At 45.1% G+C, this 23,122-nt stretch overlaps 1 protein-coding gene across 1 annotated transcript in view; it reads left to right on the forward strand.

The window, feature by feature from the left end:
- Positions 1–1,107: 1,107 nt before the first annotated feature.
- Positions 1,108–23,122, forward strand: part of SMAD7 (SMAD family member 7) — a 34,565-nt gene continuing 12,550 nt past the window's right edge. Inside the window, exons 1-3 of the mRNA XM_075327250.1 lie at positions 1,108–2,151; positions 5,439–5,492; positions 9,891–9,965. Coding sequence (XP_075183365.1) covers positions 1,674–2,151; positions 5,439–5,492; positions 9,891–9,965 — 607 coding nt within the window. The 5' untranslated portion in view covers positions 1,108–1,673. The remainder of the gene's footprint in view (positions 2,152–5,438; positions 5,493–9,890; positions 9,966–23,122) is intronic.

Genomic DNA, 23,122 nt, shown 5'->3' on the forward strand with positions numbered 1-23,122 from the left:
CTGGTACAGAGAGGGCACTGGCACAGAGAGCACTGGTATACAGAGGGCACTGGCACAGAGAGGGCACTGGTATAGAGAGAGCAGTGGTACAGAAAGGGCACTGGTACAGAGAAAGCGCTGGCACAGAGAGGGCACTGGTACTGAGACAGCACTGGCACAGAGATGGCACTGGTACAGAGAGAGCACTGGCACAGAGGTCACTGGCACAGAGAAAGCACTGGCACAGAGAGAGCACTGGCACAGAGAGGGCACTGGCACAGAGAGGGCACTGGTACAGAGAAGGCACTGGTACAGAGAAGACTCTGGTACAGAGAGGGCACTGGTACAGAGGGCACTGGTGCAGAGAGAGCAATGGCACAGAGAGGGCACTGGCACAGAGAGAGCACTGGCACAGAGAAAGCACTGGCACAGAGAGGGCACTGGCGCAGAGAAAGCACTGGTACAGAGAGGGCACTGGTACAGAGAGAGCACTGATATAGAGAAAGCACTGGTATAGAGAGGGCACTGGCACAGAGAGGGCACTGCTACAGAGAGGGCACTGCTACAGAGAGGGCACTGATATAGAGAAAGCACTGGTATAGAGAGGACACTGCTACAGAGAGGGCACTGATATAGAGAAAGCACTGGTATAGAGAGGGCACTGGCACAGAGAAAGCGCTGGCAGAGAGAGGGCACTGATATAGAGGTAGCACTGGCACAAAGAGGGCACTGGTACAGAGAGCACTTACAGGAAGGTCCCTGGCACAGAAATGTCACTGGCACACAGAGCACTGACACAGGGAGTGTCACAGAAACTGGCAGATATAGACACACAGGACTTCTGAGCCTGGCACACAGTACAGGATGGCACATGCAGGTGAAGAGTTCAGTGACACTGGCACAGAAGTGTAACCCGTGCCATCTGCAGAGGGCAATAATAAGAGAGGCAGCATTTGGGAAATAGACGGTGCGACCCCAGTGACAGGTGAGGGGGTCCCTGCCAGTGACAGCAGCAGCAGGATGTGGCTCCACACAGTGATGGGTCCCCAGACCCTCCTCCTTCTCCCCAGACCCTCCTCCTTCTCCTCAGCCTCCTCCTCCTCCTCAGCCTCCTCCTCCTCCTCAGCCTCCTCCTCCTCCTCAGCCTCCTCCCCCGGCCTCCTCCTCCTCCCCACATTTCCATCACACAGCCCGGCCGGCCCCGCAGCCTGAGGAGGAGGAGGAGGACACGAGTCTGTGCTGCATTTTTTCCCCTCTCTCCTCCTGAGCAGCCGGATCACGGATTCTTGTGGATTACAGCGGACGCCTGTCTGTGCCGGGACCGCTCTTGTTGTGCTGCGTCCTCCGGTTGTCCCGTGGCTGCCGGGTGTAGAGGTCGCCGGGTGCCGCTGGATCTGCTCCGGGGGACCCTGCCTGATTGCGCTGCCTGGGGCCGGGCATGCTGGGGCTCCTCCGCGGGCATCTATGGTGTGTGCGCCCCCTGTGAAGGATCTGCCTCCGCTTTGCAGGATCTCTACCCCCCTCTAAGACTGGCGTATGTTCCAGACCGCCTTGGCTTCTGCTCGGATCCCCGGTCCCCCCCGGGCTGTTGCGGCTGCTGCTTGTCTCTGTCCTCCGGCCTCGGATCCAGGATCCTTCATGATTTGCGGGCGTCATGCACGTTTTTTAGCCGGGAAGCCTTGCTCTCGTCCCGCATGTTCAGGACCAAAAGATCGGTGCTCGTCCGGCGACTCTGGAGGAGCCGAGCTACTCCCGGGGAGACGGGGGAAGGAGAAGGGGAGAGCAGGGCGCATGGGGCCGGGGGCTGCTGCATGGGCAAGACGGGCAAGGTGTCCAAGGCGCAGCTGGGGGGGTCTGAGGCTGAACTGAAGGCGCTCACCCACTCCCTGCTGAAGAGGCTGAAGGAGAGGCAGCTGGAGGGACTGCTGCAGGCGGTGGAGTCCAAGGGGGGAACCCGCAGCCCCTGCCTCCTGCTGCCCTCCGCCAAGCTGGACTCCAGGCTGGGACCGCAGCCCTTCTCCCTGCCGCTGCTGCTCTGCAGGCTCTTCAGGTGGCCGGATCTCAGGCACTCGGCCGAGGTCAAGAGGCTCAGCTGCTGCGAGTCCTATGGCAAGAACAACCCGGAGCTGGTGTGCTGCAACCCGCACCACCTGAGCAGGCTCTGCGAGCTAGGTACGGGGGTCCCCGGGGGAGGGCAGGGGTCTGCTGCGGTCATCTGGGCTGCATCTGTCACCTCTGTGTACCCCAACACTGTCACCCCTCCTATCCACTGTCACCTCTCCATGTACCCCACCTATCACCTCTCCATGTACCCCAACACTGTCACCCCACTTATCCTATCACCTCTCCATATACCCCACCACTGTCACATCACCTCTCCATGTACCCCAACACTGTCACCCCTCCTATCCTATCATCTGTTACCTCTCCATGTACCCCACCACTGTCACCCCACGTATCACCTCTCCATGTACCCCACCACTGTCACCCCACCTATCACCTCTCCATGTACCCCACCACTGTCACCCCACCTATCATTCGTTTCCTCTCAATGTACCCCACCACTGTCACCCCATCTATCATTCGTTACTTCTCCATGTTCCCTAACACTGTCACCCCATTTATCATTCGTTTCCCCTCCATGTACCCCAACACTGTCACCCCACCTATCTGATTTGTCACCTCTCCATGTACCCCACCACTGTCACCCCACCAACCATCTGTCTCCTCTCCATGAATCCCACCACTGTCTACCCTCCTATCATGTCACCTCTTCATGTACCCAAACACTGTCACACCACCAATCATTCGTTTCCTCTCCATGTACCCCAACTGTCACCCCACCTATCCTATCACCTCTCCATGTACCCCAACACTGTTGTTCCATCTATGTCACCTCTCCATGTACCCCAACACTGTTGTTCCATCTATAATGTCACCTCTCCATGTACCCCAACACTGTCACCCTGACACTTCTCTGTATATCTCTGTACCCCATCTATTCTCTGTAATCTATTAATGTACCTGAACATTGTCACCTCATTACCACTCCCTATTGTCTGTACCATTGAGTTACTTTATATACTGTGTAACCTCGCTATTACCTGTGACCCCCTTCATGTACCCCAACATTGTCTTCCGTCACCCCCTGTTACTTTTTACACTCTGCCCATAAGTTCTGTATAGTCACCCATCTATATTTCAGGGTGTATACTGCATTACTCCATTTGCTCTGTACCCTTATTATTAATGTCTGCATTTTACCTTCCTCCATTGTACCCCAGTATCGCACTCAGCTCCCACCTTTATTAGGTCTCATTTCATTAAGTTCCCATTGATTACAATACCTCTTTGTAGTTTAATGCCCCCCTTTCTAGCCTATACCCTGTGCTACCCTCATTGCCATGTACAGCACCCCCATATGTCAGTGGTTCCTTGCTGTGTCTGGTTCCTTCAGTGGAATAGGGTCAGGTGTATCATTGCTGTAGATAATAGACTATTATGTCTGCTTTGTAGTCTATGCTCTGAGGTTGTGGTGGATTTTCCCCTATTGTCACCCCTGTGGGTTTGTCTGTGACCAGTGATTGGGGGCTTCTAGGCACTGGAGTAGATGGTGGGCACCAGGTTCAGTCCAGGGTGGCAGTGTCTGGAGCTGGGCTGTGAACACTTCCCCAGATGTTGGGTGCAGAGTTTCTTCTCCCCCTGGAGTCACAGAGTCTGAGCTCTGATAACACAATGCAATGCTGCTTTACAGGCAAGTGTTAACTCTCTAACTCCCACTTGCTGCCTTCCAGGTTTTACGAGCCTGAGGTATTTATTGCTGGTGCAGTGTAAAAGCTTCCTAGACATCCAGGAATGTGGAGGTAAACTCCTAGTGCCCCCTGATAACTGCCAGTCACCTTGTCCTGTCCATTATTGTGGATGATGCCTCTTTACCCCATGCCCTCTATAGGCACAGACGGGTTTGGGGGGTATTTAGCATAAGATGCACTTGTTTGTTTGTTTGTTTATAGAACGTTCATCCTGCAGTTGTTCTATTTATTGAACTTGCAACATTGTATCATTCTGACTGCAAAGCTGCAACATGTAAAGAGTTACACAATGTGAAAGAAATAGAAATGCCCCCTGCTCCCCTGTGTGAGTGCATCCTGGGGAGGGAAGGGGGGCAGAGCAGGAGAGGCATGGATCCTGGGGAGGGAAGGGGGGCAGACAGGAGAGGCATGGATCCTGGGGAGGGAAGGGGGGCAGACAGGAGAGGCATGGATCCTGGGGAGGGAAGGGGGGCAGACAGGAGAGGCATGGATCCTGGGGAGGGAAGGGGGGCAGACAGGAGAGGCATGGATCCTGGGGAGGGAAGGGGGGCAGAGCAGGAGAGGCATGGATCCTGGGGAGGGAAGGGGGGCAGAGCAGGAGAGGCATGGATCCTGGGGAGGGAAGGGGGGCAGACAGGAGAGGCATGGATCCTGGGGAGGGAAGGGGGGCAGACAGGAGAGGCATGGATCCTGGGGAGGGAAGGGGGGCAGAGCAGGAGAGGCATGGATCCTGGGGAGGGAAGGGGGGCAGAGCAGGAGAGGCATGGATCCTGGGGAGGGAAGGGGGGCAGAGCAGGAGAGGCATGGATCCTGGGGAGAGAAGGGGGGCAGAGCAGGAGAGGCATGGATCCTGGGGAGGGAAGGGGGGCAGAGCAGGAGAGGCATGGATCCTGGGGAGGGAAGGGGGGCAGAGCAGGAGAGGCATGGATCCTGGGGAGGGAAGGGGGGCAGAGCAGGAGAGGCATGGATCCTGGGGAGGGAAGGGGGGGAAGAGCAGGAGAGGCATGGATCCTGGGGAGGGAAGGGGGGCAGAGCAGGAGAGGCATGGATCCTGGGGAGGGAAGGGGGGCAGAGCAGGAGAGGCATGGATCCTGGGGAGGGAAGGGGGGCAGAGCAGGAGAGGCATGGATCCTGGGGAGGGAAGGGGGGCAGAGCAGGAGAGGCATGGATCCTGGGGAGGGAAGGGGGGCAGAGCAGGAGAGGCATGGATCCTGGGGAGGGAAGGGGGGCAGAGCAGGAGAGGCATGGATCCTGGGGAGGGAAGGGGGGCAGAGCAGGAGAGGCATGGATCCTGGGGAGGGAAGGGGGGCAGAGCAGGAGAGGCATGGATCCTGGGGAGGGAAGGGGGGCAGAGCAGGAGAGGCATGGAGAATGTCTGTGTGTAGCTGGGGATTATCAGGCAGAGCTGGCTGCAGAGATCCCTGATCAGACAGCACAGAGCAGATAGCACAGGGCTGGCGCCAGGCGGTCTCTTGTTTATCAGACTCCCAGAATCAAGGCAATCACCGCCTGCTGCCCCAGCTCCAGCCCCCCGAGCTACACAAACAATGTCCCTGTTATCACAAGTCTCTATCTCCTCTCAGTCTTTTCCTTCTCATGGCTCCTTCTTTATTTTCTCAATACTTTTTTTTTTTGTATACTTTACAGAGTCCCCCCCACCTCCCTACTCCAGATACCCAATGGAGATTCTCAAGCCTTGTGGTGAGTACTGTGCTGTACTTCAGCCTGTGTCCTGTGTGCTTCATTCAGATTTCTGCCACTTCTGATCACTGACAGCTTCCATGCTATGTCCAGGCAGCAGCTGGGGCTTATTATGGGCTGGATGCACTTAATGTGTAAGTTGGGGAAAACTTCTGTTCAACTTCAGAGACTTGCACTCATTTTTTTTTTTTTTTTTTTTGAAACTTTATTTTTTTTTTTAAACATCTTTGTCTTTTTGTAGCTTTTCACTTTTTTCATGTCATCATTTTATTTCATTTTATTTTTTAATATTTGTTTCATGTTCATATTTTTTTGTATCAATATTATTAGTAGTAGTTTTTATTTCTACTTCTATTAATTTTACTTATTATTTTTTTTCTTCTTTTTTTGTCCAGGCAGTTTTTCTATTTTTACTATTCCATTTTACACATTCTTTTTTTTTTCCCTTTTTTTTTTTTTTAATTCACATCTTGTTTTTTTATTATTATTATTATTGTTATTGTTATTGTTATTATTGTTTATTATTATTATTATTGTATTTATTTTTATCACATTTAATTATTTTTTTATGAAGATTATATATGTGTATTTTGCTCAAAAAAATAAAGGGAACACTTGAGCAAGGATTTTGTATTTTGGTGCTCCCTTTATATTTTTTTGAGCAGTATACTATACCTATTTATTAAGGCTTCATAGATTAGATAAAAAGCAAAAAATCTAATAATGAATTTTTATCCATAAAGCCTCAATAAAAAAAAAATAAGATATAGAAAATAAATATCTATAATATATAAGTAATATATAAATAAATCTATAATAATAATAATATAATATATTTAATAATATAAAAAGAACATTAAAAAATATATAATTAATATATATATATATATAATATATATATTATAAAATAATTTAATAAGCTATAGATTTAATTTTACATAATATATTAAATTAATTAAAAAAAAGAAGTGTGTAAAAGATATGATTTCATTTATTTATTAGGCTTCATGGATAAAAAAGAGAAATTATATTATTTTTGGTTTTTTTTACTATTACAATTTCCATTTTATTTATTATTTTTTTTTCTCACAGTTTTATTATTTCTTTTACTACTAATATAATAATAATTAATAATAATAATCGTTGCCATCGATTTTATTTTACCCAGGCAGTATAAAATCCTATCTGACCTCATATATCTTTTGGTCAGATGAGATTGGCGTCCTGTTGGTACTGAATCTGTTAAATGCGTCTCTGGCGTGCCTGTTGCTTTTAATGAATGGGCTGCCCGCCAGGACAAAAGCCCATTTTCATCTGGCACCAGCGCTGTGGAGTCGCCTGCGTGAACCTGGCTGGCATCCTGCTCACCTTGTACTAGATAAATAAAACTGACATTGTGGGATGCTTGTAGATATGGAGTTGGCGACAAGGTGCAAACCACTGGGCTTTGGATATTGATTTGTTCAGGGCTTTTTTCTTTTTTATCTTCTCGCGTATGTGGGATTGTGGATGAACATTTGCTGATTAGATGGTTTGTAATGTTTTGCAATTATCTGTTATTAAGAAAAGAATCTACCATCAATTAAGCTTAAGATTTGGGTTGAAGGTATGTCTTTTCCTGTTGCCTTGGGTGCCAGTCTGATGCCAGCGCTGGCACCGAGCTGCTGATTTCTTTACTGTTTTATAAGCTGCTGCACATAAGAATTAGGAAGCAATAAGTCTTATCTGTCAATGGTCCGAACTACAACTCCCAGCTCGTTATTTCACTACTGTAGGAGGTCACATTCCATAGGTGACGTTTCCTTTTTCTTGCGTTAGTGGTGATTTTCACTTTGCTGCTAATTCTGAGGTTTTTGGTTCTTTTTGGGCAGACGGCACGTTGTGTTCCCTCTGTTTATCTGGTGTTACTAGGTGAGGAGCAGCAACATGGGTCTGTAATGGAACAATGTGAAATTATCAGCAGTTTAACGAGAAGAAAGTGAAGGCTCTCCATGATAAAAGCTCATCAGAGGCCAGAGAGAGATGGTCTGAAGCCTTCTGTGCTTAGATTGGGGCTTTGTGAGCAATTTCTATAGCACCGATGTACTTTATAGAGAAGTGTCCAGGTATTACCTGTGATACTACAACTTTCATCTTGCAACCTGCAAAGTGTCCTATACGCCCTGAAGATGCTTCTTGGTGGTAAGGAGTCCCAATTGCTCCGTAAAAAGCCTCTGGCGCCCCTAGTGGTTGAGGGGGTGCAGTGTAATTCTATGTCTTGGCCCTGACTGGGTGCTGCGCTCGCTGTCTGCTTGTCATCTGAATGATTTATGCTGGACATGGCAGTGGAGTGAACCCTCAGGGCCTGGATTCTGAGCACAATCTGCTAACGTATTACATCCAGCAACAATGTATGTGGTGAATTCCTCCCAGACTTGCATTCAGCTTGCAATGGGAACTATAGTCCCTCTGGTTCTGACTATACACTGGCTAAACCAACTGTATCAAAATGGTCTACTTGGTGCCAAAGCGGGTCTACTTGGTGCCAAAGCGGGTCTACTTGTGGGGGTCTGCTTGGTGCTAAAGTAGGTCTACTTGTGGGGGTCTGCTTGGTGCTAAAATAGGTCTACTTGTGGGGGTCTGCTTGGCGCCAAGGTGGGGTCTGCTTGGCGCCAAGGTGGGGGGCTGCTTGGCGCCAAAGCGGGTCTACTGGGCCACGAGTCAATAATTTCTGTAAAGTATCTGGAATGGAAACAAATAGAAACTCCTGTGGGCAAATGGAAGGTGGCATCATGGAAGACCCCATCTTTACACCAAGGATTTGGATAAAAATGCTGGAAAAACTTCTTCTACATCCTCTGTCTTGGAATCCTGGTCACACCGTATCTGGGAACTTTAAAGACGACCGCTCATTGTCTATGGAGAAGATCGCAGCCTTGGCATCCACATGGGAAGTGTAAAACCTTGGAAGTGTCCTTGGAATGTTTGTTTTTTTTTTTTTTTCCCTTTTTGCTTTTTACCTGGCCTTGTTCCTGCAATCGCATAACCCTGGGTGGCGTTTGGTGTGGGAGTTCACACTATATGGCTACAGTTTTCTGCGGGGCTGGATGTTGGCGCTGCGCACAATCCTGCCATTTAATAGTCCTGCAAAGTCTCCTCGCAGGACTTGGAGTGAAAAGAAAAATTCCTTAGGACATTATGTAAAAAAAAAAACATCTTGTAACGAAGGACAGTTCATAAGTGGCTGCGGCTTCCTGTCTCCTCCATTGTTTGAAGTTTGATGAAGTGTATCCTGGTAAACTCCATATTCCTGTTATGGCTCCTGATTCTCCCCAATTAAACTTCCAATGGACTTATATGGCCTCTCAGCTCGTCAGTGGGAGTATAGAACTACTGGTCCCAGCATGCCCAGCAACTGGATCCAACTGTGTGCATCAGCCGTGGTTAACTTTGGAAACATTGCTATTTTGTGAAGATGCTAAAATCCCAATGCCTAGCCCATGTACGCCCCCCTCGCCCTCCTTCTGGGACTGCTGGTCTTTTTTGTAGCACAGGATCATATCTCATTAATGTGGAGAAGACATTGCTGGGCAGAGTCACATCTGCTTTATATTTAGCTTTTCTCTGCTAGGATTCATTAACCGCTGCTCTGTTTCATGTTTTAAGAAAAGAGAAATTCTTCTAGAACTTTATCGCTCTGTATCTGCTGGTTTTCTTTGTTTCATTAACCATTTACGCCTAAAGGACTTGATGTTTCCATGTCTTAAAGGGTTATTTCCATTTTCAGAAATGGGTATCACCAGATAGGGCTTGTAAATACAAGCAATTTTGTAATTTACTGCGTGTTAAAATTTTCATCCGTTCTTGAGATATTAACACTTTTTTTTCTTTTGTTGTCAGTTTGTTGCCTAGGAGACCGACCACCGCTGCTAGACAGCAAAACGTTCCCAGTGCCTACAAATTATCTTCCATTCAGCTTGTAACACTAGTTTTAAACTGGCAATGATCCCTGTTACCTCCTTATCCCTGCCAGTTTTCACCTAGTGCTTACAAGCTAGACTGCAGCAGTGTTCGGTCTCCTAGGCAACGAGATGTAAACAAAAGGAAAGTGTGAATATCTCAAGAACGGCTGCAAATTTTTAAAAGCAGTAAATTGCAAAAGTGCTTGTTTTTATGAGAGCTATCTGATAGACCCATCTTCCATGATGGAATTTTAACCCTTTAAATTTAGTAATTTGAAAATTTTAACAGTAGCTATAGCTACTAGATTACATGTTACAGTCTAAACTCGCATTAATGCTCATGTGGCTGCTGCCTAAGTGTGAAGAACTGCTGGGGTTTATAGTTCTCCCCCCATAAGCTTTCATATAAGTCGAGGAAAAACTTGGATTTTAACCAGTTCTTTTCTTTCTCTTTCAGCGGATCCTACAGACTGTGTGCCTTCCTCCACTGAGACAGGGGGAACTAATTACTTGGCCCCTGAGGGGCTTTCAGGTGAGGGGTCTGGCTTATCATCCATGCCGTATTACTACTGTGTTCTTATTCTGTATGATACATTGTTGCTCTGTTTACAAATGCATTGAACAGATTGTATTTGGCATTTTGGGGAGGCTGTGTGTGGGGGAGGGGGGGGGTGTCCCTATGTAATATTTCCAATAATTTTATTTTTTTATACGGGCCCAGTCTCTGGAGGCCGGGGCCCCTCACTGCGCTCTCTAAATGGGATTTTGTGGGTACAGTAACGACAGGCTCGCACGTTTACTAGGCAAACATGCCATTCCGCTGTAGAAACGAGGGTCATTAAAGCCGGACCAGGCTGTTCTTAATTGGGCTGTTATGTGAGCAGACCCTCATGTATAAGGGGGGAATTAAAAAAAATCAAAAACAGAAATCACCAGTAAATTCTTCTCAAGTCTTCATTAAGAATTTTGCCAAGAGGCCCCAGCAGTCTATATATTTTCAGTTCCAGATGTCATATAGCGGTATAAACCCCCTTGTTAATACCGCGAGGAGGGGGGAGAAAGAAAGGCTCTAGGAAGGTTTATATGGAAGTAATCTGGCTGCTTTGTGTTAGGGGGTCTTTGCTTTGTTTTTTTTTTTTTTTAGTGGCTGTCTGGGCATGCTGGGAGTTGTCGTGCATCAGATTGCCGATCTTTGATGTTGTTCTTCATCACATTAAATGGATACAATTTGGCAATGATTGTCTCCCACCCATACTTGGTTCCATACCTCTGATCTAAATAGGGGAAAAAAATAAAAAAAAATTCCTTCTTCTGCCCACTAGAAGTCTTGTGATGGCTGCCGAGCGGGGCGGGGGGCTGGGGGGGGGGTCTTTCATCTCACTTTTTAAATAAACTCTCATCAGTGGCGGCTTTCAGTAGAAGGTCCTGTATCAGCGCTGGGATCTGCACCGTCTGGTCTGTTGGGGACGGAGGAAATAACTGCATAAGTGCGTCTCTATGAAGACCCCCTTAAGGCGGGGGGGCCCTGAGGCAGCATTAACCTGAAGGCTGCCGGCGGAGCTCGCGGCTTCTTACTCCACCCCCTCCCCTCTTGATATTTTTGTGTTTCCCCTCTCCCCTGCTCGGTGTGTGGGGAGGCTCTGCCGCCAACAAAGGGTTTAAGGAGGAATTTGAAGTCGTGGATGGATTTTCTGGGTGTAGCTTGAGAACCTCTTACGGAGACGCTGATTTGGTGACTAACTGTTGTTGTGTAACTCATTGACATGGTCAGTTAAGGTCTCGTGTAAAGGTTTTGCTTTTTTTCCTACCATGAAAAATGATTGTGGTCGATCATAAAGTTTTGGAATTTGCTTTCCTAAGTGCTCCGTATATTATTTACTGGAAGTTTTTGGGGAAGATAATTCCATTCATGACCATCGGGGGCACTGTTCTATTGCAGTCTATGCACATTTTATTAAAGGGAACTTGTCAGGTCCAATTTGCACCCAGAACCACGAGCAGTTCTGGGTGTATATTGCTAATCCCCGCCTAACTGTCCCTGTATACACTAGCATAGATAAAGAGATCTTTAGAAAAAGATATTTTATCATATGCTAATGAGCGCAGGGACTAGTCCTAAAGGCATTGCTTCCTTGGCTAGTTGGCCCCATTAGCATGTTAGTACGCCCGTGTGGGCATGCTAATGAATGTGCAGCATCACAGGAAGATCTCACTCACCTCTCCGCTGCCATCGCCGTCCGATGCTGGATTTTGGCTCAGTGCGCATGACCCCGGAGTTTCAGTCATGTGCACAATGAAGCCGGGTGTATGCGTCCTGGCTTCAAACTGAAGTGCGCATGACCGAAAGTCCGGGATCATGCGCACTGAGCCGAAATCCAGCGTCAGATGCGATGGCAGCGGAGAAGTGAGAGTGACCATGCTTCTTAGCGCTGCGTATTCATTAGCATGTTAGCACACCCACAGGGGCGTACTAACATGCTAATGGGGCCAACTAGCCAGGGAACTAATGCCCAGGGGACTAGTCACCACACTCATTAGCATATGATATAAGATCTTTAGAAATACTTTTTCTAAAGATCCCCTTATCTATGCTACTAGATACAGGGACAGTTAGGCATATGCTGCTCGTGGTCCTGGGTGCACATTGAGCTGACTGGTCCAAGCGAGCAGCACCATGCTCGGGTGCTCAGTACTCATAACTAGTGATGAGCGGGCACTACCATGCTCGGGTGCTCAGTACTCATAACTAGTGATGAGCGGGCACTACCATGCTCGGGTGCTCAGTACTCATAACTAGTGATGAGCGGGCACTACCATGCTCGGGTGCTCAGTACTCGTAACTAGTCATGAGCGGGCACTACCATGCTCAGGTGCTCAGTACTCGTAACTAGTGATGAGCGGGCACTACCATGCTCAGGTGCTCAGTACTCGTAACTAGTGATGAGCGAGCACTACCGTGCTCAGGTGCTCAGTACTCGTGAGTAGTGATGAGCGGGCACTACCATGCTCGGGTGCTCAGTACTCGTAACTAGTGATGAGCGGGCACTACCATGCTCGGGTGCTCAGTACTCGTAACTAGTCATGAGCGGGCACTACCATGCTCAGGTGCTCAGTACTCGTAACTAGTGATGAGCGGGCACTACCATGCTCAGGTGCTCAGTACTCGTAACTAGTGATGAGCGAGCACTACCGTGCTCAGGTGCTCAGTACTCGTGAGTAGTGATGAGCGGGCACTACCATGCTCGGCTGTTCAGTACTGGTAACTAGTGATGAGCGAGCACTACCATGCTCGGGTGCTCAGTACTGGTAACTAGTGATGGGTGAGCACTACCATGCTCGGGTGCTCAGTACTTGTAATGAGCAGTTTGGACGCAGGGATGGGAGCGACTTGTGCACCAAATATAATAGAACGCAATGGGAAACTCAATTATATTTGGTGCACGAGTCTCACCCATCCCTGCGTCCCAACTGCTCATTACAAGTACTGAGCACCCGAGCATGGTAGTGCCCGCTCATCACTAATGGCCTCATGTGTTGCACTATTACTACTAGAATGAGTTAAGTGAGATCTGTCAGTGAGCTCTTTTGGACACTCCTTTTTTTGGGGGGTGGGGGAGTGGTGCTGCTCTCATCTGATTTATGACCTCAGTTGAACTGTGCTAAGAGCTTGTTTAAAAAAAATAAATAAATATATAATGAAACCAAATGGCCACATTTTTTAAATTTTTTTTTTTTTTTTAAAAGCTTAAATTACATGCGTTTTAGTAAGGAAATCTCTAGAAATGGCTTCTTGGTGTGATACGTGCTGGTATTGGTGTCTCTTGGCCCTCTCTGATTATCCGGGATGTATCGTCGGCCTCACTACTCCTTCTTCTTAAATTTGAAAAAGTTTCTTGTGTAACTGTAGCTCGCTGCAGTAATGAGGTTCTGATAAGTGTTGATTCATGGAAGGAAGGAGCTGGACTGCGCCAGCCATGAAAAGCCGAGCACCACCACATGAAACAGCATTTGTTTTGCATTAGCCCTGATTTACAGGCGCCCCGTCCTGCGTGCTCGCCTCCTGCTTTAATGTTGAACCCCAAGAGAAGGAGCATTCTGCAAGAGAGAGAATACGAGGGAGGAGGAGGGTGGCGGCGCTGTCCTTTCCTCTCTTCTGTTTTTTATTTTTTAATTTTTTGTGTTGTCTTGATGTGACTTGTTACATTGTGGCAGTAATGTGTCACTTTTCACAAGTCTAATCACGTAAGAACGGCTGATTGTTCCTTTTATCTCCGGGACCTTCCCTAAGTCCTTCAGCTGCTTGGATGGTTAGTCCTTTACCTAGAGGACCTTCCTTAGGTCCCTCAGCCGCTTGGGTGATTGTTCCTTAACCTAGAGGACCTTCCTTAGGTGCCCCCAGTTGCTTGGGTGATTGCTCCTTTACCTTGGGTTCCCCCAGCTGCTTGGGTGATTGTTCCTATACCTAGAGGGCCTTCCTTAGGCGCCCCCAGCCGCTTTAGTGATTGTTCCTTTTACCTAGAGGACCTTCCATAGGTGCCTCCAGCCACTTGGGTGATTGTTCCTTTTACCTAGTCAACCTTCCTTAGGTGCCCCCAACCGCTTGGGTGAGCATTCCTTTACGTAGACCACCTTTCTTAGGTCCCCCACTCTCTTGGGTTATTGTTCCTTTACCTAGGGGGGCTTCCTTAGGTGCCCCCAACAGCCTGATTCCTTGTTCCTTTTACCTAGGTCCCCCCCAGCCGCCTGGTTGCTTGTTCCTTTTACCTAGGGGGCCTTCCTTAGGTCCCCCCAGCCGCCTGGTGGCTTGTTCCTTTTACCAAGGGGACCTTTCTTAGGTGCCCCCAGCCACTGGTTTACATGGAGGAGTTGCCAATAAGCAATTGCCAAGTTGAGGAGTTGTTATAAACGCTGCTTCTTTTTAGATATGGTGCAGTTTCTAGAAATGGATCCTAAAGGAACAAGACGTTTCCCGTTACTTCTAACTCAGATTCCAAAAAAAAATTGCCCCAGCCTTGAGAATCCCTCCAAGGTGGGGTCCGCAGAATTGCCCCTTCCCCTTGTCGTTGTGCAATAGGCGACTCTTCTGGCTCTCGGGATCCCTCCAGCGAGTCTTGCAGCTTCTTCTTTCCTTCTTCCCCTGCTTTTTCTGCCTTGGGCCTCGCTGCAGTTAGCTGGCTTAATGAATGGGGCACAGTTCAGGGGGGTGGGATGAAGGTCGGGACTTGGGAGACTGGAGCCAGAGATTTGATTCCTTTGGCAAAGCAAGAAAAAATGTAAATGCTAAAAACCTAATCCCTGGCGGGCCTCTCACAAAAGAGCTGGTTCCTCCTGCAAAGCACAGAGGTGACCTTTAATTCACTTGTGCTGCCCTTTCATGTTGTATATAAAACTCCCCCCTCCTCCTCTTCCTCCACCTTTTTTTTTTTTTTTTTTTTTTTTTCTTAAAAGAATCTCCTCTTGGCACATGGAGAAGTTTTGTGGGCAATCTCTCCTTAATGACCCCTCCTGTGGTTTGTCTCTTATCAGAGCCTTCCCTGTAGTCCCAAACTTCATGCGTTTTATCATCTCGCCTCTTATTAACCGCGTCCAACAAACACAAAGAAAAGCCCAAAATATTCGTGTGCCAACAAACGGAAGACGTCGCTGCGTTTTCTTCCACACACAGTACCTACATAATACTGCCATAGAGTGCCAATTAACTAAATACCGCCATACAGAACCAGACTAATAGTGCAATACCATGATAGATATTGGTAGTCTGCATTACCTAACCAATACTGCCATTAATGTACCTACATAATGACATACAGTGCCAATTAATAGTACCGCACCTAATACTAACAGTGCCAACATGTGATTCTAAAGAGCGCTCACATAATACTGTCGTAGAGTATCACCTTAATACTGCCAAGTAATGGTAGCATTAAGTAGCCATACAATACTACCCTCAAAGTACCTACATAATGGTGCCATACAGTGCCTGTAAATAGTACCATACAGCACCCGTGAAAATATTACTATATAGTACAAATATAATAGTGCTATATAAAATACTAAAAGTACCCATACACTACTACCTTATATTTAATAGCACCATACAGTGCCTGTAAATACCATACAGCACCCATGAAAATATTACTATAGTACCAATATAACAGTGCTATATAATACTATACAATACCCACATAGTTACTTAGGTTGAAAAAAGACCTAGGTCCATCTAGTTCAACCTACCCACACAATACTGCCTTATATTATCTAATTAATAGTGCCATACAGTGCCTATAAATAGTACCATACAGCACCAGTGAAAAATCTTACTATATAATACCAATATAACTGGCTATGAACTAATACTATACAGTACCCATACAATACTACCTTATAGTATCTAATAGCGCCATACAGTGCCTATAAATACCATACACCACCCATGAAATAATATAGTATTATACAGTACCCCAACAATCCTAGCTTTAATAGCGCCATAGAGTGCCTGTAAAATGTACCGGTACCATACAGTACCCATGAATATATTACTATCAATATAACAATGTTATATGAGAATACACATACAATATTATCTAATAGTGCCATACAGTGCCTGTAAATAATGCCATACAGCACCCATGAAATAATACAACAGTGCTATATAATGGTACTATACAGTACCCAAACAATGCCACCTTATAGTATCTAATAGTGCCATAGAGTGTCTGTAAATAGTACCATAATGTACCCAGTGCTATATAAAAGCACTAAAGTACCCACACCACACTACCTTAACGTATCTAATTAATAGTGTCTGACCATGCCCATTAATAGTACATTTACTATCCACAGAATATTTCCTTAAATTATCTACTTAATAATGCCATACAGTGCCAAATAATAGTACCATTAGAGTACAAACAACGCCAAATAATTTTACCTACATAATGCTACCATATCATGTCTATATAATAGCGCCATACAGTGCCCATTAATGATACTCTTCAATAGGCACACAATACCGCCTTAGAGTATCGTCACATTGGTGCCAAATAATTTTACCTACATAATGCTACCATATTAAGTCTATATACGTTAATAGTGCCATACAGTGCCCATTAATGATACTCTAAGGCGGTATTGTGTGCCTATTGAAGAGTATCGTCATATTGGTGCCAAAGAATTGCGCTCACCCAATGTTACCTTAGAGATCCCACATAATGCTGCCACGCACTAACAACTTACAATGGCAACGTAATAGTGCCGTACAGATTAGGCCTTGAAAAATACTGCCCCAGAGTAACAACATAATAGCGCTATAGGGCGTAACATGAAGACATGTATACAGCCGTGGAGTGCAGTCCCTTTCCTTCTCAGGTTATAACTTTTCTGCCCCACGTGACTTTTTTTGTAATCTTTAGATATCTGGGAAGTTTTCCTCAGACAGCAATGGCCCTGTTCTGCTGCTCACGAGGTGCAGCCCCGAGCAGTGTGGGGATGTATTCAACTCTGCTGTATATGTCGGTCTAGAAGTCAGACTTGGGGATAAACCCTCCTCCTGTCTGAGCTCGGCTTCATCCCTTCCACAAACGTCCTCACGTCTCTGCGCCTTAAGCTTCATTATGACATAGCAAACAAGCCAGGAATGTTTGTCTGGTGCCTTTGATCCTTCTGGTAACTCTTCATGTCGCGGAGCAGCAGCTCTCCACAGGACGAGGCCCGACACCGCCTGTTAATAACCAACTAAAATGCCATTTTTACCTGTCCTCTCTGTGCTGAGGCCTAAACCCAGCGAAGGGTGAACCCCGGCCAGGGCTTACTGAGCTGTATAGGCTGTGTGCGCAAAACCTGCTATAACATGGGGGCGGTCTATAATATAGGGGTGGTCTTTATATCCACATGCTATAACATGGGAGCGTTCTTATAATGTAGGGGTGTCCTTTGTATCCACATGCCATAACATGGGTTTGTTGACATGCTATAACATAGGGATGTGTTTGTATCCACATGCTATAACATAGGGGTGTCCTTTGTAGTTGCATGCTATAACATAGGGGTGTCCTTTGTAGTTGCTTGCTATAGCATAAGGTTTCTTCTTTGCCTTTATATCCACATGCTATAACATAGAGGATGTCCTTTGTTTACACCTTCTATAACATAGGGGTGTCCTTTGTATCCAGATGCTTTAACACAGGGGTGTCCTTTGTATCCAGATGCTATAACATAGGGCTGTCCTTTGTATCCACATGCTATAACATAGGGCTGTCCTTTGTATCCACATGCTATAACATAGGGCTGTCCTTTGTATCCACATGCTATAACATAGGGCTGTCCTTTGTATCCACATGCTATAACATAGGGCTGTCCTTTGTATCCACATGCTATAACATAGGGCTGTCCTTTGTATCCACATGCTATAACATAGGGCTGTCCTTTGTATCCACATGCTATAACATAGGGTTGTCTTTTGTATCCACATGCTATAACATAGGGCTGTCTTTGGTATCCACATGCTATAACATAGGGTTGTCTTTTGTATCCACATGCTATAACATAGGGCTGTCCTTTGTATTCACATGCTATAACATAGGGGTGTCCTTTGTTTCCACATGCTATAGCATAGGGGTGTCCTTTGTATCCACATGCTATAACATAGGGGTGTCCTTTGTATTCACATGCTATAGCATAGGGGTGTCCTTTGTATTCACATGCTATAGCATAGGGGTGTCCTTTGTATCCACATGCTATAACATAGGGGTGTCCTTTGTATCCACATGCTATAACATAGGGCTGCATTTGTATCCACATGCTATAACATAGGGTTGTCCTTTGTATCCACATGCTATAACATAGGGGTGTCCTTTGTATCTAGATCCTATAACATAGGGATGACGTCTGTTTTGCCGCCTCCCCTCTTTCCCAGACTCCTTAGCAGCATATCTTGGTATGTTCCGCTGTGTAGGTCACTGACAGGTCTAGTTTAGCTCGGTGACGTCCGCTGTCGGCCATATTGGTTGTCTCCTAGCTTTTTAGAGAGATTTGGTTCTTTGGCAGAATACAGTTTGGGCTCCACAATGGCCGCCTCTGTTTTCTAGGGGTTTATTGCAATAGTCCAGATGAATGTTCAGTTTCGGTACCGATTTGTTGCCTTTTTGACTTTTTTGGATCTCTTCTTCTTCTTCTTCTTCTTCTTCTTCCTTTTTTTTTTTTTTTTTTTCTTTTTTCTTCTTTTAAGACGGAAAAGGGAGAGACCAGAAACTTGAGCTTCTCCTTGTAATTTCTTTGGCAGAAGAAAAACATGTTACTAGAGGATTATGTGAACTGCGTGAGCGGAGAGTGCAGCGCTGTACTGGCCGCGGCAGAGTGAGGTTATCATCAGGGGTTAATGGAGGAAAGACGACAGAGTAAAGGCTTTGGATGAGACTAGGCCGCCTGCCAGGCTGGGTGTACGGCTGTAAAGTACACACCATCTGACCGTCCCTGCAAGAGGCCGGCGGAGAGGAGGGAAACCGGGGCTTGGCAGGGGCCTCGTATAGCTTTTGGCCTTCTTGTGTCGGACTCTTTTCCTGGCAGAGGCTTCTCCAGGCAGCTAGGGTGGGCTCTGCAAAGGCTGTGGGGGCTGTTTTTAACTTTTTTAAAAAAAAAAAAAAACAACAAATATTTCATCTGCATTCTCATTTTTACTTTTTCTTCTTGTATTTTTTTTTTTTTCCAAGGGTGTGCGTCCACATGTGATCCTCTTACGGATACCCACAAGACTGACAGGGCTATGCTTTACAGAGCAGCAGCAAACTTTTTTTATTTGGATTTTTTTCTTTATTGTTGAAAAAAAAAAAAAAAAAAAAATATATATAATTTTTTTTTTTGTGCATTCTATTTGTAGCTTTTTGGGGGAGAGGGAGTGTTAGATGTTTGTTTTGGTTTTTTTTATGTCATGGGCTTAGGGCCACATGGAACCTACTTTTTTTTATGGTTTGCAGTATACTGCATTTTTGGTGTGTATGTGTATATATATATACTGTGTGTGTGTGTGTGTGTGTGTGTGTGTGTATGTGTGTATGTATATGTATATGTATATGTATATGTGTATATATATATATATATATATATATATATATATATAATATATATATATATAATATATATATATATATATATATATATATATATATATATTATAAATTTTTATTTCATTTGGGTAGCTGTTTTATGCTTCCTAGTATTCAGTTGATGTTTTATCCTTTTTTTTTTTTTTTTTTTTTTTTATATTTTTTTTCCTTTCTATTCTTGGGTAGATGTCCTGTGCTTTTTTGCTTTGGTTGACATTTTATGGTTTTAGTTTTTGGTATTTAGTACTTTATTCGTAGTTTTGGTTCATCTTTTAGCCTTTTTATTGTTTTTGGGTAGATGTTTTATGCTGCTTTTGTTAGCTGATTTATGTATGGTTTATGGGTTAGTGGCCATATGGGAACTTCTTGGCTCTATTGTTGAGGCCCTTGTGAAAAATTATTGTATATTTTTTTGCATTCTATTGCATTTTTGGTATACATTTTATGTTTTTTTGGGGTAAATGTTTTATACTTCTTTGTATTTTTGGTTGATGTTTTATACTTTTTTCAATTTTTGGGTAGATGTTTTGGGCTTTTCCTTTTTAGTACATGTTTTGTACTTTTTGTTTATGGTAGATGTTTTATGCTTTATTTGTAGTTTTGGTTGATGTTTTATCCTTTTTGTTTTTTGGGTAGATGTTTTATTCTTCTTTTTGTACTTTTGGGTAGATGTTTTATGCTTATTGTTTTGGGGTAGATGTTTCATGCTTCTTTTGTTTGCTCTTTTTGGGTATGTTTTATGGATTAGTGGCCATCTGGGAAGTTCTTGGCTCAAGTATTTAGGCCCTTGTGAAAAATGTTTTTTTTTATTTTTGGGTAGATGTTTTATGCTTCTGTGTATTTGTGGTTGATGTTTTATCCTTTTTTTTTTTTTTCCATTTGTGGGTAGCTGTTGCTTTTAGTTTTTTGGTAGGTGTTTTGTGCTTTACTTGTAGTTTTGGTTGATGTTTTATCATTTTTTATTTTTTTTTTTATTTTTTTTTTTTTCTTCCTTGGGTAGATGTTTTATGCTTCTTTTGTATTTTTGTGTAGATGTTTTATGCTTGTTTGTTTTTGGTAGATGTTTTTGCTTTTTTGTGTATGTTTAATGTGTTAGCGGCCACATGGGAACTTCTTGGCTCAGTTGTTGCAGCCCTTTTGGATGTTGTCATTCTTAGGAGGACAGGAATGTGCGGTGCCACTCCGGGCATAGCTGTCTGGGCAGATCGCTCCGGCGCTCCACGTCGTGGCTTATAATGTCCCCTTGCTTCATGCTATCGGTCTGCTGCCTGCATTATCAGCTACGTGACTGCACAGTTTAGAAAATGAACATTGAATTCCTACTGGTGCCGTCTCTTGATGACCTGAGAATGAGCTGTCTAGGAGAGTACTGTAACAGGCCACGCCGAGGTCACTGCCAACACAACCATCTTTCTTAAGCAGGATTAAATAACCCACACAGCAGTCTGGCTGACTGCCTACTGTCACCGAGCAGCTTCCTCGCAGTTTATTTTCAGCTCCAAAGATTTGGGCTTCTTATCCGCAGCCTCAATTTAGTTGTGACACACAAATAAAACTTAAGTGAACATTCACATTGGGGCACAGACGACTTCTTCACGTCGAGAGCTCTTGCTTTCACGTGGCACACGCCCACGTGGCCTCGTCTTCAGAGCTTGGACGTGGCAGGAACTGTAGCCTCACCACGGTTTGGGGAACCCAAATGTAAAGGCGCAAACACATTGACCCATTTTTTTTTTTTTTATTTTATTTTTTTTTTTTTTTTTAGTTTTTTTTGGAGGGGAGTTGACCAACTAATTAAGGGTCCCGAATACTGCCAGTGACTCATTTCATGGACCTGAAATAGTTTTCACCTTACTAGTTAACAGGAAATATTAAGAGAGGGGAGGAAGCTGCATCATTCCTCATGTGAGGACCCTGCCAAAAACTGTTCTTAAGAAAGGGAATTTAAAAGCGCCTTTATTCACTTAGTAAAAGTTGTTTAAAAGTTGTTTGTTTTTTTTTGTTTGTTCAAACAATCCTTCATGGTTCTCCCCCCCCCCCCAAAAACTTTTTTTTCTTTCTTCGCCATTTACCAAATTTTTTTTTTTTCTGGTTTCCTTCCCCAAACTTCGAGGCCAAGAAGGTTATTGGCTGTGAGCTAATTTCGGTTTTGGCGGCTGGAGTCTCACACGGGTCCCCACCCAGCATCATTATCTTGGGTTAAATCTATAAAAATGAAAATTATGTTTTATTTTATAATTTTTTTTTTTTGTGTGTGTGTAAGGTTTCAGTTGCCTTTTACCCTTTCGAACGCTCTCTGCAAACAGAAGCCTGTTTTTGTATATTCAGAGGTTATACAAGCTTTTTGGATTTCCATCTAAATTCCTTGTTCTAAACTTTTGGTTATTTTATTGCTTTTTTTTTTTCTTGGTATCATTAATCCTAGAGCCATAGATACAGAAAATTCTATGTTTGTCCTTGGGCCTGGGCCTACAAGAGAAGCCACCATATAAACATCCATTAGGGTGCAGCCTTCCTGTTCTCTTATAAATGTCATTCATTTAGTCCCAGTCTCAAAAAATGGCTTTTTGGCCAAACTCTATTTTTATTTTTTTATTTTATTTTATTTTTTTGTTACTGTTTGAATTGATGTGTTTTAGATAGGACTTCTCCAGATCAAACCTCACCGCAGGACAGTCATTCATTATTGAATAAAAGCACAATCCTGGCTATTTTCAGCCATTATGGGGTCTTTTCATGTCTGGCACACAAGCGCTCCCCCCAGCAGAGACCTAGGTAGCATTGATGGAGTATTGATGAGATAATAGCGTTCATCCGGGGAACACGTGCTCACTAAAGAATAGACCTCAATAACCTCGTAACCTCACTGCGAAGAGATTGAGGCCTGGATTTGTATGTGGCACAATAGGCTCAGAACCTCGCCAATGGCCACTCTATCTGTCTATCATGAAAACCATTACACGTGTGTGTGTGTGTGTGTCAGCGACAGAGCAACAACTAAATGTGCAGGCAGCAGGAGCCGGCTTCTGTGGACGCTGGTAACCACGGTAAACATCGGGTAACCAAGAAGCCCTTTCCTTGGTTACCCGATATTTACCTTAGTTACCAGCGTCCGCCGCTCTCACACTGCCAGTGTCGGCTCCCTGCAGATGTAGCTGGAGTACACATCAGGTAATTAACCCGATGTGTACTGTGGCTAGGAGTCCAGGGAGCCAGCGCTAAGCGGTGTGCGCTGGTAACCAAGGTAAATATCTGGTTGGTTACCCGATATTTACCTTAGTTACCAAGCGCAGCATGCTTCCATGTGTAGCGACGCTCCAGCGATCCCTGCCAGGTCAGGTTGCTGGTGGGATCGCTGGAGCGTCGCTTAGTGTGACATCTCACCAGCAACCTCCTAGCAACTTACCAGCTATCCCCATGAGGTTGTATCGTTGTTGGGATCGCTGGTAAGTTGTTTAGTGTGACTGGGCCTTTAGGGAGCTTCTTGGAAAAAGGAAGAAGATCCTAGAAGCCGGTTAGATAAGATTACCTGGTTGTGTAAATTAGTCTGTCGTCATTGTTTGCTTGTTTGTATGTATGTGTGTGTAAA

The sequence above is a fragment of the Anomaloglossus baeobatrachus genome, chromosome 1 (genome assembly GCF_048569485.1).
Source record: "Anomaloglossus baeobatrachus isolate aAnoBae1 chromosome 1, aAnoBae1.hap1, whole genome shotgun sequence".
Classification (NCBI taxonomy): domain Eukaryota; kingdom Metazoa; phylum Chordata; class Amphibia; order Anura; family Aromobatidae; genus Anomaloglossus; species Anomaloglossus baeobatrachus.